Raw genomic sequence first — 18,993 nt, 5'->3', positions numbered from 1 at the left:
CCAATACCCTTCCAACCCTCCCAAGGTGGGCTCCTGGACCATGAAGCCGGAGAAGGCACCTCTGATGAGTGTACCTTTGTAAATATAATACAGGGTTTAAAAGCAAGCATGTTTAATGATTAATTTGCCTTGAAGATTTGGGATGCATTCGCGGCCAGTATAGCTCCTGGAAAAGACTGTTAATGTGTCTGGGGATGGAGCAGAAATCCTCCAGGGACATCTCCATGAGGCTCTCCTGGAGGTACTCTTTGTGTTAGCCTCAGGAGAGCGATATCATTCATGGTCTCCTGGTTGAAATATGGGAAATTTGTTTAAGGGGACGCTCAGAGGTGCCTGTTCCTGCTGGGCTGTTTGCCTTTGGCTGAAAAGAAATCATCCCCGCTGTTAGCCACGCGGTGCGGGGAGGCCTGTTCATGCTGTGCTGTTTGCGTTTGGCTAATAGGGATCTTCCCTGATACTAGCCACATGGTGGTGGTGGGGGGAGGGGGTGAAGTGATCATCCCACAGAATTGGGTGTGGGAAGGTTGGGTCGTGCTGCACATTCATCCTAAAACCGCAGCCCCTCCTTTTAAATGGCCAACCCAATGGGCTTTGCTTGGTATGGGAAAAGAGGGCGCTGCTGTTTGAAACTGTTCCCACATGCGATGAAGGTTGAAGAAGCCGAAACCCTTTGCCTTACCATGGCTGCCTGCAAGCTGAATTCTGTTGCGCAGCCGAGCGTGTGTGAGGTCTCACACCAAACCAGCTAAACGTCCCTTGTGATCCACCAGTGCTTGCAGCACCATTGAAAGGTACCCCTTGTGGTTTATGTACTGGCTGCCAAGGTGGTCCGGTTCCAAGATAGGGATATGCATTCCGTCTATCGCCCCACCACAGTTAGGGAATCCCATTGCAGCAAAGCCATCCACGAGGACCTGAACATTTCCCAGAGTCACTACCCTTGATAGCAGCAGCTCAGTGATTGTGTTGGCTACTTGGATCACAGCAGCCCCCACAGCAGATTTACCCACTCCAAATTGATTCCCAACTGACCGGTAGCTGTCTGGCATTGCAAACTTCCAGAGAGCTATCACCACTCACTTCTCAACTGTCAGGGCTGCTCTCATCTTGGTATTCTTGCACTTCAGAGCAGGGGAAAGCAAAGTACAAAGTTCCATGAAAGTGCCCTTATGCATGAGAAAGTTTTGCAGTCACTGGGAATCATCCCAGAACTGCAACACTATGCGGTCCCACCAGTCTGTGCTTGTTTCCCGGGCCCAGAATCGGCGTTCCACAGCATGAACCCCATGATGTCCAAATTGCCAGGGCCCGTGCTTTGAGAGAAGTCTGTATCCATGTCCTCATCACTATCGTGAACTCGCTGTCGTTGCCTCCTCGCCTGCTTTTGCAGGTTCTGCACATACTGCAGGATAATGCGTGAGGTGTTTGCAATGCTCACAACAGCAGCAGTGAGCTGAGTGGTCTCCATGCTTGCCATGGTATGGTGTCTGCAGGAGAGCAAAGTTGTAGCAGAAGTGGTGGATGATGACTGATGCCACGAGAATAGATATTTATACAGAAAGATGAGAGGACCTGCAAGGTGGATTCATGGCACCAGGAAAGCAGGAGAGCAGAATTGCAGTGGAAGCGGTGGATGACTACGACGGTTAGCAGTCCTAATGCACCATCTGCTGACAGCAGTATGGCGTCTGCACAGAAAAAAGGCGCAAAATGATTGTCTGCTGTTGCTTTCACAGAGGGAGGGGCGACTGACGACATGTACCCAAAACCACCCGTGACAATGTTTTGCTCCATCGGGCATTGGGAGCTCAACCCAGAATTCCAATAGGCAGCAGAGACTGCGGGAACTGTGGGATAGCTACCCACAGTGCAACGCTCCGAAAGTCGATGCTAGCCATGGTAGTGAGGACGCACTCCGCTGACTTAATGTGCTTAGTGTGGACATACGCAAACAACTGTATAAAATCGATTTCTAAAAATCAACTTCTATAAGATCAAACTAATTTTATAGTGTAGACATACCCTTAGAATAAAACTAAAATACAAAAAGGGAAGGAAACAAAAGATGAACAGTGCAGCCTATAAACACTGTTATGACAATTAGAGAGAAAAGGTGGGTGAGGTAATACATTTCATAGGACCAATTTCTATCCTGGTGAAAGAATAGCTTTCAAGCTTACACAGAGCTCTTCTTCAGGTCTGGGAAATGTGCTTGGTGTCACTGCTAAATACAAGGTATAACAGATTGTTTAGCATAAGGAGTTAACACAATTCAAGGGACCATTCAGGATGAAGTAGCCCATTAATGCCTCTCGAGTCATAGAGGGCTGGACAGTATATTGTAGATTATTGTAATAAGTCATAAATCCAGTGTCTCTGTTCAGTCCGTGATTTTTAGTAACAATTTTAATGACAACTGAAAACCACCATACCATGTCAGATAATTTCCCCACATGCCCTCAAAAAGATGAGTAACCTCTTCCCAAATCATTTTCCTACCTAACTGAATTACACTTTGCTTTTCAGTAGAAGGATCAAAACAGGGGGGAAATACAGAGTGAAATCAAACTGCAGCCATTCACAAGCCACTGAACTAGACTGTCACATAAAGGTATGTGGTATAGGGAAGTGTAATAGAGTACTCTGGCCCTTTAAGACTCAAGGCGGGAGATCTCAGAAGCCAGGTTACACCTTTCCTGGATTTCTACTACTGACAGATCCAGAGAACAATAGAGACAGCTTCTGAGAGAAAGGAATTGGTTGCAGGACCTTATCTGGAAAATCCTCAACCTACAATTCTGTTTAGGGGTTGGGACAAAGAGCCTGTAGTATGGCAGGACTCCCTCCTAGTTGGAGTTATGCTGGTAGGAAGAGGCCTGGATGCTAGCTGCTATCAAGGACAAGGAGAATGAAATGTAGCTGTTCAGACTATGTCTGCAAACTACAGAGAGGATTTGGGAAAAGCTCACCCCAGCGGGGACACCTGTGGCAGAAGGGAAATAAGGAAAGGGATTTTCACGCTGTCTGGAATGGCTCAAGACTGTGAATGCCTACTTCAGGGGAGACTGTCAAAAGCAGGGCAAATACTCCACACTGGTGGTATGTTGTATAATTAGATTTCACTAATCCAATACCAAGTGTAAACTCCCAAAGTACTACAAGTCTTATAATGGAGTGACAGACAGTCCCCTTAGACACTCCAGTCTATCTTGCCATCCAGGCAAGCTGGACTTGGTGATAAATGGTCATTTACACCAAAAATCACAAAACACTCCAGGTTACATCCAGTCCCAAAAGACCAGTCTATTTCCATCCGAGATTGCACACGAAACACTGGTAGCCAGTTCTACAGCAAACTAACTAAAAGGAATTAAAGTTACTGAGAGCCTAAAGCAGGTAAAATATATATGTACAGGTGAGTCATAGTCTATAATTCCAAATAGTAGCAGAGATGTAGTAATATTCCAGTTTCCCAAAAGACTCTCAGGGCTACCCAGAATAACTCTGGAGATCTCCGTCTTCTTGTTCAGTTATTCTGCCCAGTTAGAATCCAAACAGTCCAGAGGTGAAGCACTTTTCCTTTTGTCCATATACACAGCTTCTTCCCTCAGAAAACAAGCTGACAGGGTCATTACCTACACAGGCTTTTTCTTTGATTGACAGAGAGAGAGAGAGAGAGAGAGAGAGAGAGAGAGAAGTATATTTAGGGCTGTTCTACATTACACAGTTAGGTCAACATAAGGAAGCTTATGTTGACCTACTTATACATGTGTCTACACTACAGCCTTTCTCCCACTCATGTGCTATCCTGACATAATAACTCCACCTCCATGAGAGGTATAATCCTTATGTCAGTGTTATTAGGGCAACACAGTGTCTGAGTAGACATTGCATCCCTTATATCAACTGTTGGCTGTCTTGTCAAATTCACTGCAGGAGCCGTGAAATTGACAAGAAACCAGGACAGCTGCCCTCTGCTCCCAGGGAGAACTGAGCAGCTTCCACACACAGCCCAGCTCCCAGCTAGGACAAGAAGCCCGGGTGGTTTTGCCACATGCTCCTTTCTGGGAGTGGGGCAGCACTGTTAATTTCATGGCTTCCCGAACTGTGACATTCACAAGGTTGCCCAGCTGCCAGCGGGGTGTGGACAGGGGGCATGAGAAGCTGGGGCAGCTGGATCCCTCTCCCAGGGGGCAAGATACCCTGAACGGATTCTCCCGCTCCCAGTGGGAAACAGGGACTGGGCAGGCGGGGGCAGCCCACCAGGAGCTCAGGAGCCTGTGAGGGCAGTAGGGAGCTGTCAGGGGAGCTGAGAGATTGGATTCTCAGCTCCCCACACTGCCCCTCTTAGGTCAGTGGAAGCGGTGGACTAAGGTCAGTGAGGATGCACACCACTGACCCAGGAGGGTACTGTGGACATGAACCACCACAGCAATTACTGTGGGGGCTGTAAGTTGAACTAATATAGGTCAACTTATGTTTCTAGTGTAGACATACCCTTTGCGTCCTTGATATCTGATCATCACACACAATGACCAGTTGCCTTCCAAGGCACAAGAATTAGTACTTTCCTGTTAAAGTTCTTCATTCGTTCATTGAAGGCTTCTTTCTGGTTTGATGGGTTATTTAGCTAAAGGGGTATATGAAGTTTAAATGGTTGTATTGCATTATAAAAGCATACAGATAGGTGAAAACAATACATGCAGCATCCCATTAGTTATCATAAAGTTTAAACATCAAATACATTCTTATACATTTAATAACCACTTTGATTTATACTGATACACAAGTGAATTGGCCTGGCTTCCAGTTACGCATATGAAAGTGTTCAGTGAGGCTGGGGACTCTGGCATGAGCTGGCACCTGGTCTGCCAGCATCATAGGGTTGTTCAGTTTTATTGCAAATTTTGTTTATCTATTAGGCTTTACTGTGAGCCTAGGGTAGAATGAGGTGAAGTTGATTTAAAAGGGCATGCCTGTAGGACATGCCTGGCTCTGAGCTATAGCCTGCTACAAGAAGCGTTTGTGTTTGCCTCCAACACAGACATAAGTTTGTGCTGAACGTACGTGCCTTCCCTTCCCCTTTATTTGTTATTACATGATCATCATGTCTATTTCTCTCTCTGTGTTTTCCTTTTTGCCAGAATACCTTCCACCACATGTAAGGCCTTTCGCACAGCATGGTTGACTAATCGTTACAATGGATATCAGAAAATAATGTTTTGGATGACAGGGCTTTATTTATTTATTGGCCATCTCAGCCTTGCTTATCCTCAGTGAAGCATTCATTTTAAATGTCATCTGTCTTTGTACCAATAGTCTACAAACAAGCCTAATATGACCTAGAGACTTGTGTCTTCAGGGGGCATGATTCCTTGTTGAACCCAACAAAAGGAAGCCTCGGGCAACCTGATGTAGATAACCACAGAACAGCTGTTTTTAACTTGAACAGATCAACATTGAAAAGTTAAAATCAGTAACACTCTTTCATGTTATAAACAGCTGTACAGCCATTTCATTTAAAATAGAAAGAATGAACGTACATTTTAAATATTACTGTCACCCAATTTTGCAATCCTTACTTTATACACAGTACATGAAAGTCATTTAGAGCACAATTGTCTGCAACTAGAAGGAAGAAGTATACTAAGCTGAATCCTAAAGCAGCAATGCCTTGATTTCAACAATGGATTGTTGAAAATTATGTACTTATAATAAACCATAAACAGTTGTAAAGCAGAAGTCAATGGATCCACAGGGCCCAATACTGCTCCCATCCGGCAGTCAGACCCACAATAAAGGGTGGAAAAGTGAGGTTCCCCACACTGCATTTACTTCAGATTATTACTTTTGGTGGGGAAGGGAAGAAGTGTTTCCTCCTGTGAAACACAAGTAGATATTTTTGGGCTCACAAAAACTGCAGGTATCTGGGTTTTCTTTACAGTCACAACCAGCCATAGGTCGCATTAGCTTTGTGGTTTATTACTCACTATTGCCAGAGCAATCAACATTTCCTCGCACAAGAATTGTGTTTTCAATGAAACTGATAAAATTGGGATTCCCAAACCCTCTGTCAATCAGTTTGGCAACATACCAGGACCCTGAGACTGCACTTAGTTTGCACAGTATTGTAACATTGTACCCCACTGTTCTTGGAACATGTGGAATTCTTGGGATATTCTGCGTTTTTGTTGCTGACACTGAAATTAATGACAAGACTAATCCCCTTACAGCTAGAGTCTGAAGATCAAACTAATTAAAACTTTTAAAATATAACAAAGTGTGTCTGAAGAAGATTCAATTTTACCAATAATATCCATGTTTTTAATTATGAAAACTGCTTTATGCAAATATCATTAGGGAATATATATATATATATATATATATATATATATATATATATATATATATATATATATATATTCAAATAAGGAAACATTTTTACATAGTGTGAAGGGTCCTGTACTTCATAGGGCAGGCTATAATTTTGAAGGATTCAAGACATTAATTTAGGACATTAATAGTGAGAACCATGGAGTGAGAGATTAGCCACATAGTTATGACAATAAACTCTGAAGCTGATTTGTAATAGTATTAAGGAAGGAGGAAAAAACAGGAATTTTTGGTGTTTTCTAATAAAGGACAAATATATAGAAAAAGCTTTCTTGTAATATACCATTCTGTTAAGTAATGATTTAAATGGAACAGAAGATATTAAACTACTGGACTGATAAAGAAACTCTCCCAGCCATGCTTAGTTTGAAAAGCAAATTGAAAGAGATATCTGTGAAGAGGTAAGAACTGTTACTACTTTAATGTTTTTGCCAAGATATTACTAAGAAATAATATACTATTTTGCCCTTCCAGGTACAATTTAGCACCAAAGCTGTTTCATTCCTAAGTAGGGTTTGGCATTTGGCCGGCCCAAAAATAATTGGGCAATTGAGTGTTCAAACATTGCTAAATAAAGTAAAAGGTTGTCAAATATTTAAGAGTGCTAATTTATTAGAACAGTTTAAAAAAAAAGAGTTTAAGGTCTGCAACAGACTTAGCCTTAGATGCTTATGCTTAATTACAAAAAAAAAAAAGCCACAAGTTACTTAATTGTTAATTTTAAACAGAAAAATACAAGAGACTATAGAATGAAGAATTATTACTACCCTTTTTAGCAATATTAAGGTAGCATTTAAATGTGACCATTATTCAAGACTGAACAGTTACAAAAGAAAAAAATTAAATTAAACAGAAACAGAAGAAGCACACAGCAATTATAAAAGAAAAAAATCATTTTTAAATGAAATTATACTAGGTAGGCAGCAGGCCAACTTTTCAAACCTCTTGGTCTTTATTATCTTTTTCTTTATCAGCTTCACCTGCTTCATCGGTATCTTTGTCATCATCATGAAATTCACCAGTTTCTCCTTCTTCCCCTTCATCTGATGAATACTCTTCATCTTCCATTTTGTTCTCTAATCTGGATCGTGCTATACAGTCACAAGTTACCTGGCAGTGGAGGTTTTCAGTCTGTTTTCAAATGGATGGTTCCCCAAGCTAACCAGTTTCATTCCACGCATGCAGTAGTACACAGAAGTGGTAAAAGTATTTCTGGCACTGGAGCTGGAGAGCAAGGAGCCTGACACAACACTTTCCACCATGATAGAGCAAGCTGTTCTGATTCACCTGCTGGGATTGCACTCCACATTGTTTTATAACTCAGCAGTGTGCTTCTTGCTTTATAATTTGCTACCTCCATCAGTAGGTTTGTTCATTCGGATAGCCTTTAAAATTTACAACGGCCACTATAGATCAGGAATCAGGGCCTGCAGGAGATCCAGTCTCCAGGCAATCTAACAAGCACAGCTGGCCTGTAGTAGGCTACCTGATCGGCTACAGCCCAATCAGTTGGAAGAGCCAGAAGACTTGCTCTTAAGCCCAGAAGCAGCAGCATTTCAGTGGCTGCTCAAAGCATTCGGACATGGCTGTGATAGCTCCTCTGCTTGTTTGTCCCCAGCCTAGCCCCATTCCTGACCCTTGGCTCTGACTTTGGCCCTGGCCTCCAACTCCACCTCTGACCCTGGGCTCCAATTCCTGACTGACTCCTACTCTAACCATTAGGCACAACTGACCACTTTCCAGGTCATTGACACTGTGAGATCACAAGCTGTCATTTGAATGCCTCATTAGAAAGGTCTTGACCATGGAAACATGGATCAAGAAGGTGGGCAGCATTATGTGTAGAAGTGATTTTCCCCTGATATTATTTTGTCTAAAATCTTTTTCTCTCAGCTTTTATAAATGGACTGGGTTCAGTATACTCACATGTATGTTCTTGGCATCAGAAAATGTAGAACTAACATTTTCCAGATTCTGAATGGACTGAGCTATGAATTGAAGCAATGAAATGCATTTTGAGTTTCACATCCAGAAGACATAATCATCAAGAAAGTCAGTGCAGATTACTTGGGGCCGACACCCAGTCACCTTCTTCAAGAGCAACTGACTGAACAGCCTTCTCTCATATCTGAAGATCTTTGAGGCATTTAATAGAAGATGCCCATCAAGTATGACAAGACTTACTCAGTGTCGATGAAATTGAGGGTTGTATTAAATGATGCTGGAAAATGGCCAACAATACCTCTCAACTTTTGACACATGTGATGAGAAAGCTGTCAGATCTTCAGCATCACTGATGAAAAGTTGTGTTGTATGAGCAATGCGTCCATAACACAGAAGGTGTAGTTTCTCGTTTATCAACAAAGCCCAAGCAGCTTTCAGACTAGCTGCATCATCAGTCACAACCAAATTAATCTTCTGTGGACCGAATTCATGGTTTACCTATTTAAACTGGTCAGCAATGTATTGAGCTATGTGGTGATGTTCAGCTGTGCATTGGAATGAGTAAAACACTTGTTGTGGAGTCATTACCATGAAGTTGATGACACCCTCACTAAAAATATTGCTCCATCCATCAGAGCTTGCTCCATAAGAACATCAACTTTCTTTTTCACATTGTCAGCTTTGGCATTCAGAAGACTTCCTGCAAGCCATTTCTTACTTGGCACTTTGTAAATTGAATATATATAAGATTTTTTATGATATGAAATAGAGTATTGCTGGCATAAATACCTCTAGGAAACCTACAGTCAAGTTTCTTTTTCTAGTCATGGGATATTCTATCCAAAAACCTCTCAATACCAATTTAATGACCATCTGAAGACCTTCCAGGCATAGGAGTTAGAATAGCAAAATTCTTACTAGAAGATGAAGGAATGGAATTAGCTTTACTTTTGTTGTTACTCATATCACTATTTTTAACAAAAGATTCCATCCTTTGTGATGATGCTGGCAAAGATGAAGTAGAAGAAGAATGCACAGAAGAAAACAAATTTTGATGCAGACTAGTTTTCCTCTTCTTTCAAAGTAGTTGGACATGTCACAAGAATTCAACAAGTGTCTTTCCATTGTAGCTACAGGTGTCTCATACTCAGAACAACAGAACTTGCACTTAACTTTAGCAGTTTTTCTGTGTTTGCACCTCTGTCTTCACTTGTCTAATGTGCTTTTTAAACTACCAGATATGCATATGGGCTGGTATACAAATAAAGATATACATACGGCGCTCGTTCTAGAAGAGTCCAGTGAATCAAGATGCTCAACTTTCAATAAGTTCACCTTGTTTCCCCCAACAAACGGCACTAGCACATATTAAAGTGAGTAATCAAGACATTTAAAAAGGCTTGATAACAGATGTCACCATGATGCAATCAAAAACACAGACAGTCATTTGTATCAGGGCATTCTTGCTGTAATATTTCACAGTATATGACTGTATGTAGAGTAGCTGTAGCCATATCAGTCCCAGGATATTAGAGAGACAAGGTGGGTGAGGAAATATATTTTATTGGACCACCATCTGATTTATGGCTTATTGCACCAATCTGTTATGCACTAACCCCCTATTTTTGTCCTGGGACGGCAGAGATGTTAATGGGCCACTCTATTTTAAATGGCCCCTTAGAATATTTGCTAACTATTTATGCTAAACAATCTGTTCCACCTTGCAATTAGCTGTGACATTCGGAGTACCTTTCCCACACCTGAAGAAGAGCTCTATGTAGCTCGAAAGCTTGTCTCTCTCACCAACAGAAGCTGGTTCCAGAAAAGATATTACTTCACTCATTGTCTCAGTAACTGACCGGTCAGTTGACCAACTTGCCCAGCCTATTCCTAAGTATAGGCTGCATAGCTGTCCCTCCCTCCCGGTCTCTGACCTGTAAAGATGAGGTCAAAGGGGGGGGAGGAATTAGCTACACCTAGTGCTCCAGTTGGGCAGAACAGTAAGGCAGTCTATGAGCCCCGGGCCCTCAGTCAGGGCAGGGCAGTCAACAGTCAGTAGATTCTGACCTTCAATCAGGGCACAGCAGCTGAGCAGTCTATAAGCCTCAGGCTCGGTCAGGGCCAGGCATCAAAGCAATGAGTACACTCTGGCCCGCAATCAGGGCAGAGCAACTAGGCAGTCTATGGGGCTCAGATAAACGTGAGCACCAAGCACTGTCTATGGGGCTCAGGTAAGGGTGAGCACCAAGCACAGTCTAGTGCCACTTGGCTAGGCTCGGGTAAGGGTGCCCGAGGATCACAGGCCTCCTGGCCTAAGAAGTGGGAGTACAGCCTCCCCAGCGGTGGGCTGGCGGGGGAACACGGGCCAGCCCAACTCCACTACATCCCAGCCCAGGGTCCAAACAGAATGGTCCATTACTGGGTCAGCGGGAATTTACCCACAACAGGCTAACTTTGTATCAGGCCAGCTCCCAACCAGACTGTTGCCTGGTTTCCCTGGGGTGCTTCCTACTCTCCCCCTTGGGTGTATCTGCATCTGTCATATCGTCCCTCTGGTCAGTCCGTGGGCAGCAGCCCCAGCAGCTCCTCGGCGTCTCGTCGGCTGGCAGCCCAAGGAGATCTGTCCAGTCCACAGGTGGCAGCCCCAGCAACTCCTCAGCATCTTGGTCAGCCAGCAGTCCTGGGAGCTCTGGCCAGTCCTGAGGAGGCAGCCCTGGCAGCTCTTCTGCAAGCTCCAGCAGCAGGCAGGATGCATTCATCTCCTCTGGTAGCTCCACTCCAACTGAGCTGCAAGGCCTTCCTTTTGTACTTCCCCTTCCTGTCTCACCCTTCCACTTCTGGTGGGGCAGTGGAAGGCTCTCCTGGTTCGGCCCACCAGGGGGCATGTTGTGGTTCCTCCCTGTCACTCTCTGAGGGAGGTCACGTCTCCTCGCTACACTCAGACTCAATTTACTGAAGTCTTAATTGTGGAAATGTAGGGAAATTAAATAATAAAGAGACAATGAGCCTAATTCTGGAGAACCATTTGGATACTTTACAATATGATGATATAAAGAAAAAAATAATATTGCATAGCTTACTTTATATATTACCACAACACTCACTCATCTGAACCTCTTCATTGTCTTCCTATCTTTTATCCCGTCAGATTCAAGTTCCCAGTTCTAGCCTCCAAGGCATTTCATAACATCTCTCTCTCTCTCTCTAACAGTAGATCTTGCCACTTCCTCCTACTTTCTCTATGCTCTTCTTCATGCCTTGCCTGTCCCTTTTCCCTCCATATTCTGAACTTCGTTCTTTGTGTCCTGCAATCCCCTAAAATGGTGTAACCTCCTGTTTACTGGGCCTGATTCGCCTCCCATTTCTAACAAAATAAAATAAGGAGTAATGACACTGAAATCAATATTTATAACTGTGTTAATAATGTACTCTAACAGAAAATTATTTTTCACTTGCCTTATTTAAGCAGTGGTATTCAACCAGGGGTACATGTATCCCTGGGGATACGCAGTGGTCTTCCAGGGAATACATGTAGATACATCTAGATATTTGCCTAGTTTTGTAACAGGCTACATAAAAAGCATTAACAAAGTCAGTACAAATTAAAATTTCACACAGACAATGACTTGTTTATATTGCTCTATATACTATACACTGAAATGTAAGTACAATATTTATATTCTAATTGATTTATTTTATAATTATATGGTAAAATGATAATAGAGTGATATGACACTTTTGTATTTTTATATCTGATTTTATAAGCAAGTAGTATTTAAGTGAGGTGAAACTTGGAGTATGCAAGACAAATCAGACTCCTGAAAGGGGTATTGTAGCTGGAAAGATTGAGAGCCACTGACTTGGAGTATTTCACAGTTCTTTATGTGGAGTCAGTTTCACTGTTTCCCATATAGTCCCTAGATGAAAAAAAACTATATTCAGCGGAGAAGAAAATCTCTTATAAAAAGATGTGTGTGACTCTAACCACATCCCAATGGAAGGGATCAAAGGGCTCACTGGTTTCTGGTAGTTAGTTTCAGATGGCATGACCAGTTCAGCATGCTCCAATGCATTAATGCCATGAACCATAATCTGATAGTGTAAGGTATCACAGGAAAAACAACACACTGGTCATTCATATTTTTGCATGGTATATGTTTGGTAAATGCCTAAGGGACCATACAAATATGAAGAAAATGTGGGACTAAAAAACGTTTACAAGGCAAGTCTGGGGAGTGGTTAAACAGATTTCTCCCAGATACAGGACAAGCTGATGCCTCCAGCCGGGTGTCATCAGAGTTGATTAGCAATCACATGGCTAGTGGCCATTGATTTACCTCAGAGTGGGCAGGAACAGATCCCTTTGCATTTTGAAAACACCAGTGAGATAAGAAACCAGCATGGAACTTCTTTCACCACCACACTCCATGTCTCCTTCCTCACAGCTTGAATGAACTTTATTTTGAGGAGTAACCATCAGAAAAATCCATTTCAAAGGTTCACTGGACTAGAAGAAAGGAGCAAAGAACCACATCTTATCTTTCACATAAGATGACAAAGGAACAAAAATCTCTTGCCTCTGGGGAGAGATACTGACCAAGGATATGTGTGTGTACGTGTGGGGAGATGTCGGGGGTCAGAGATCTTGCTAGAAGAAAGCATGGTAAACATCTTACCTTGAACCAAGACTATAGTTTTTTTAAGTCTTAATTTCTAGAAAGAGTTTTTCCACCTTTCTTTCCTTGTAGCCCTTTCTAACTCTATCCTTTATATATGAACTCACTTTAAATCCTTTGTTTTATTTTTATCTAAACCAACCCACTGCTGTGTTTGAATTGACATGATAACTCCAGTTAAAGTGATAAGCTTGTTTTTTTCTCTAAAGAGACAAAATGCACAACATTATTATTCCTCTGAATGGTCCTGGAAAGGGCCAGACATTGCAGAGTACATGGTTTTGGGAAAATTTGAGACTGGACATGTGTTAGATTCACTTGGCTAGTAGCAACGAAGCCTTCATTGATTGGCATGTAACAAACAGGCTGCTGGAATCAGAGCATTAAGCCAGAGCTGCTTAACACACACGTCATGCTTCTCAGGTGGCTGCCAGAGTCCAGGCTGTGAGCCACCACAACAGAGCATTTAAGGCATCCAGGGTTACAGGGCAGGCAATGATACAACCCCCCACTGGTCTGAATTGTCCCCCAGAACATGGCAATAGGTACAGGATTTTCTTTCATTCCCCCAAAGTCAGGACAGCCTTTTTAAATAGTGCTCTATCATATTGAAATGTTTTACAATTAGTCAATTTAAAAAAAAATATCTGAGAGAGTGTCCCTTTAATTCTTTTTTTTTTTTAAATTTGACTCAACTCATGTTTGTGATAGGGAAGAGCCCTGTGCTATCACTGTGCTTTATATGTTGAAAATAGCGACAAAGTAGAACAGAAAGACCTCTTGTCCTATACATCAGTTCTCTTGCTCTAACAGGGCCTATGGGAAGCTGGTTTTAGCATGCAGTCTGCCTGGGAATTTTGCATACTCTTACTTCCCATTCATACAGGCAACATGAGAAGTGGAGCTAGAGGCATTGCTCCTCTAAGAACATATCTGAGCCATCTTTGTCCTGAAGAGATAGCATAAATGGCAATTTCCTACCAACAAATGTTTTGTGGTCTTGGAATTAAAGCACATATGAAGTATACATTAAGACTTTTGCATATAAAGAAAGGCAACAAAAACCCTTGTAGCACAATGAAATGAAAGAACTCTCTCATAGCCCATCATCAGAGTGTTTGAGAATCCCAAGTATTTATTGATTTAACTCTAGTGACGTAGCGAAGTTTTATTATCTGCATTTTATGAACGGGAACTTAAGGCCCAAAGAGTAAGTGACTTGCCCTCATTACACATGAGGACTGTGTCAGATCTAAGGACTGAAGGCAGACTCAAGTCCCAGTCCTTTGCATTAACTAATAGATCATTGATCACCTCTGCATTGTTAATGAGCTCCCTCCAAACTTCTTTTTGTATCAAGATTTTTAGTTACCCTGAACAATATGGACACATAACATGAACCTATGTCAAAGATTACTCACAGTTCTATTCTGATTGTGAGTAGCCATTCTTAAAATTCAGCCAATCATAGCTAAGTTGTGCACAGCTGTTCCATCTGTGATGTTTCTCTCAGAAACTCACATTACCATTACATTACCACCACTACAAAAAGCCATGCCAGGCATGGGTTCAGGGTGATACAAATCCCTTCTCCCAGTCACTGACAGGGAGCAAATATGAATGGGAGGCAGTAACTGATCCCACCGAGCTCCCTATAAACATGTTTTAGGAATCCCCCTTCATACAGGATCTCTATTGCCAGGTAGAAGAAGCAGCTGGAGAGGGGATTCAGGAGTGGGTGGGCTTAGTTACCTGTGATGTATGGGTTTACGTCATTCATCTCACTTAGTGTTCTGCTGCCACCTATTCTCCCTGGTTGTTATTCTGTGGCAGCTATGAGAGCTGAGTGAGCATTGCAGAAGACCTCAGAATCTGAAAGAATCAATGGCAGGGCAATCCCTGCTGCCTGCCTGTGTGAAATTCTAGCAGCGCTGCTGTCCCATCAGGCAGGGTGGTGGTCTACAGGCATAAATGTCACTCAGTGTGGGTGATCTTTGGCAGTTCTGTGCAATGATTAATACTATACAGATGATCAACTCTGGATTACTTTTTTCTCATCTAAAAACTGTGAACAAAGAATTCCAGAATCCATGACACTCTCTGTGCAGGAGGAGACATTCTTGCCACAATTTTATTTGACAAGTATCTCAAATATCAGTTCAATACAAGACAAAAATAAAATTATACTGTTTGTTTGTTACTGTGAGAATGTCTTCCAAGAACTCCATCAAGTCCACCAAAATTTCTACTAAATATATGATATAAGTCACTGGATCTGACAATATCTTGAGACACCAAACCCAGCAACAGATTGAACTTGTTAATGAGTTTTACTCACAATGAGACATGCATTTTTGCTCAAACATCTTTGGAAATGAACTATTTCTTCCTTTCTGCACCGTTCAAATGTTTCTTAGTCTGCTGCAAGCTGATATCATTGCACAATGTTATTGTTAAATGCCAAAAAATCAGCAATTTTTCTCTTCCTATTTTTTCCTTGCCTGTCTGCTATTACAGAACTTTTTTTGTGTGTAGGAGACACTGATCTTTACAATGGTTTGTACATGAGTCATTGAATTTTCCAAAGATATATAACGTTACAAACTTTAACTTCATAGAAACTATTATTTGATATATATGCAGAGTTATGTATCTGCAAAAGAAGTTAGATATGCCTTGGAAAAACATTACCTCTGCTCTTAATTCACACATCTTTCTGTCTATATTGCTTCGGGCACCAGTTTCATCCTCTATATTTTCAAAATTCCTTTCCACTTCATTTTGGTGTAGGTCATGTAGTATGTTCAGCTAAAAGACAGAAGTTATTTAGCATCATCAGTAAAGAACTAGGAAATCTGTTCCCATTAAACAATCCTGAACAAAATCTTAACAGCCAAAATTAAATACAAACAAATATAAAATGCTTTCATGGTACCAATGATAGTTCACTTATTTATAGCCCTGGTCCTACAGATGCTGTAAGTGCATGAAGTCCCACTGAAGTCAATCAGATGCCAGGAAAAGGCAGTAGTTCACCTACTGCACATTACATGATCAGAACCCAAGTGTACATTCAGTGGACAATTTGTTTGTAAATCAATTTATATGAGGATCTCCTTCAAATGCCTGCCCATTCTCACACATTCCTACTCATACCTATTATATGAAAAACAATTAAAGGATCAATATTAACTTGATTTTTTAACGGATTTTTACAACTATGGGAAATTTTGTTAGTTTTTCTGTAAACACAAAATTTTTAAACAGTAAAAACAAATTCTAATTGAATATTTCCAGTTTGATAGCAGGGCAGAATGAAATCCTCTTTCATGTCCAAATAGGTACTGTAACGGCACATAGAGTGGCAGTGAATGCTTCCTCCCCACTGTCTCAAAAACATCTCTCTCCTGTCTTCTGGAGGAACTGTTTCTAAGAAGGAGAAAATACTGTAGTCTCCAGCTTCATTCTGTATCTTTTTTTAACCCAAAATTATGGTTGGTTCTCCTCACCTTCCCAGGAAGGACCCTTAGCTACATCCAAGTCTATTTTTAGACACAGTTTTATTTTTTCAACATAAAATTTAAGGAAAGCATCAAAATCAAGCAGTTCTTCTGCCAACCCTGGCCTACAGGTCTCTGGGTATATATACACTGCAATTAAACACCTGCGGCTGGCCCATGTCAGCTGATTTGGGTTCATGGGGCTTGGCTACGGGAATGTAAATTGCTGTCTATATTTTGGACTTTGGCTGGAGTCCAGGCTGTGGGGCCCTGCCACTTGTGGGGCCCCAGAACCCAGACTCAAGCCTGGGCCCAAACATCTATACCACAACTAAACCCAAAAGCCCAAGCCCCGCATGCCCAACTCAGATGACCTGAGCCAACTAATTGCAGCGTAGACATACCCTCAGAGGCTGTTCCCCTTGCCTCTGTCAGTGTTGAAAGGAGGACATGCCCTTCCCTTCAGTTCCACCGCAGATTCTCCCAACTGAACTCTCTCAGCCCATTACAGAGATCAGTTGACCTCTTCCCAGCTGGGGGAATTGAATAGGGCTGGCTGGCCCCAGGCCTCTTTACCTTTAATGGGGCATGCCACCCTGTTTACATGCCCATCACACATGGGAGAAGCTCCCTATAAACATGCACAAAGTAGCTTAAATTATCCTCCTTACAACTCTCCTTTGCTGTGATACCTACAAAAAAAAAACCCATAACACTTAGGACATTGGGGTGTGCTGATATTACTGCCTATGACCTTGATCAGTATTGTCTCACATTTTCCTTAAGCTCCCCAATCTATCTAAATCCACCTGTCTCTTATCTTAATACTTGGGCCCCAATCCTGTAAAAATTCACACGCTTAACTTTACTATTATGAATAGCTGCATGATAAAATTACGCATGTGCATAAGTGTTTACAGGAATGGGGCCTTAGACTGTAAATATATTGTTCTGTGTTTGTATAGTGCCTACCACAATAGGGTGTTGGTCCATGGCTGGGGCTTGGAGATGCCATAGTAAGACAAGTAACAATTAATGTTATTAATAATCAGATATAGGTATTCATCCAAATTTTTACTCAGTGACCTAACAATTATGGTTAATCCATAGCTTCCTATAAAATATTTCTTGCTGTTTATTTCCATTTGAATTTAGATGATCTATGTTACTACATATTATGAAGGCATTGAAACTGTGCATTCCATATAGGGGTTGGGCATCTCTGATGGATAAGGAGTTTAGCTTTCTTCTCTGCATACATACATTTTCCTTCCCTCAAAGCATGCATACAGTTGGATTAATAGTGGTTCTACATGTTAGAGGTATATACAGCATATTGTAACATTTAAAGAATGATGCAAAACACTTCCAAAATAGTTTCTGTTAAATGTAAGGCAAAACAAAAATGCAGGGTGGTCTGGTGTGCTTTTGAGTGAAGGGGTTTTGGATGACCTGAACACCACCCATATGGTTTTGCTGCTCCTGAGTAATGTAGTCATTCACGACTCTTGCCTACAAAACTTTATATGCAGTTATGTTTCTATTGCAATAAGAGCAAAGTGGGGGAAGGAAGAGAGAATATTTTTAATCTCAAAGTGAACCATTTCTCCCTCTAAAAGAAGCTATCTACTTGAGGGCACTGGCCAGAGCAACAGCTATTACTCAAGTCAGAATACATTATGATATTAATATCCACCAGGATATCATATTATCTATCCATGGAAGAATTGTAAGCAATTATAACATCTGAGTGTTTCAAAACACTTTCTTTGAATCACTCTGATAGTATCACTGATGAAATCTGTCTGTGTTGATACATACTCAGATGAATGAAGTCCAAAACAAACAGTGCATCCTTATTAGAATGACATACAACATGGCCACAGAGAATGACAGCCCCTTTGCCAACCTGCAAGTCACTGTAATTAGTCTGAATACATCTAACCAGTCACCTATAACCATTTTTAATAGAAAACTTCATAAAGTTATGGTTGCTTGTAAGAAAATTTCCTGATTTAATGTTGGAGCATGATACCCATTACATAGCACATGAGGTTATTAGTGTCATTTATATATTTTATTTATTATTTGTATTGCAGTAGGAATTCTACTCAGGGACCAGGACCTATTTTGCTAGGTGCTGTACAAACACAGACCAACAAAACGACTACCCTTGCTCCATAGCCCTTACAGTCCAAGCATAAGAGAACTCAACAGGTGGACAAGATAGACAGGGGAGCACAAGGAAACGGTGAGCTAACACTGGCCATCCTGACACACAGTCACCTCAGTTCCATTATTTCTCTGATGATTTCTCTGGGGCATGGCAGATACAAAGGTTGCTGGAAAAATGATCTTTGTTTCCAGTTAACACTTGGATCCCAGATTTAGCAGAGAAAACGCGTCCAAAATGAAACCTTCTCTGGCCTGACTTTTGGGTTGTATAGCTCTGAAGTTCCAGAGTAGACATGTTTTATTTT

At 41.6% G+C, this 18,993-nt stretch overlaps 1 protein-coding gene across 1 annotated transcript in view; it reads right to left on the bottom strand.

The window, feature by feature from the left end:
* CCDC102B (coiled-coil domain containing 102B) overlaps window positions 1-18,993 on the bottom strand; it is a 326,339-nt gene that overhangs the window by 260,065 nt on the left and 47,281 nt on the right. The window contains exon 5 of the mRNA XM_084622012.1: window positions 15,705-15,821. Coding sequence (XP_084478138.1) covers window positions 15,705-15,821 — 117 coding nt within the window. The remainder of the gene's footprint in view (window positions 1-15,704; window positions 15,822-18,993) is intronic.

The sequence above is a fragment of the Lepidochelys olivacea genome (genome assembly GCF_965140295.1).
Source record: "Lepidochelys olivacea isolate rLepOli2 genome assembly, chromosome: 2".
In the NCBI taxonomy this organism is placed as follows: domain Eukaryota; kingdom Metazoa; phylum Chordata; order Testudines; family Cheloniidae; genus Lepidochelys; species Lepidochelys olivacea.
The sequence above is the reverse complement of the archived record's forward strand: the minus strand, read 5'-3'. Positions and strand labels throughout refer to the sequence as shown.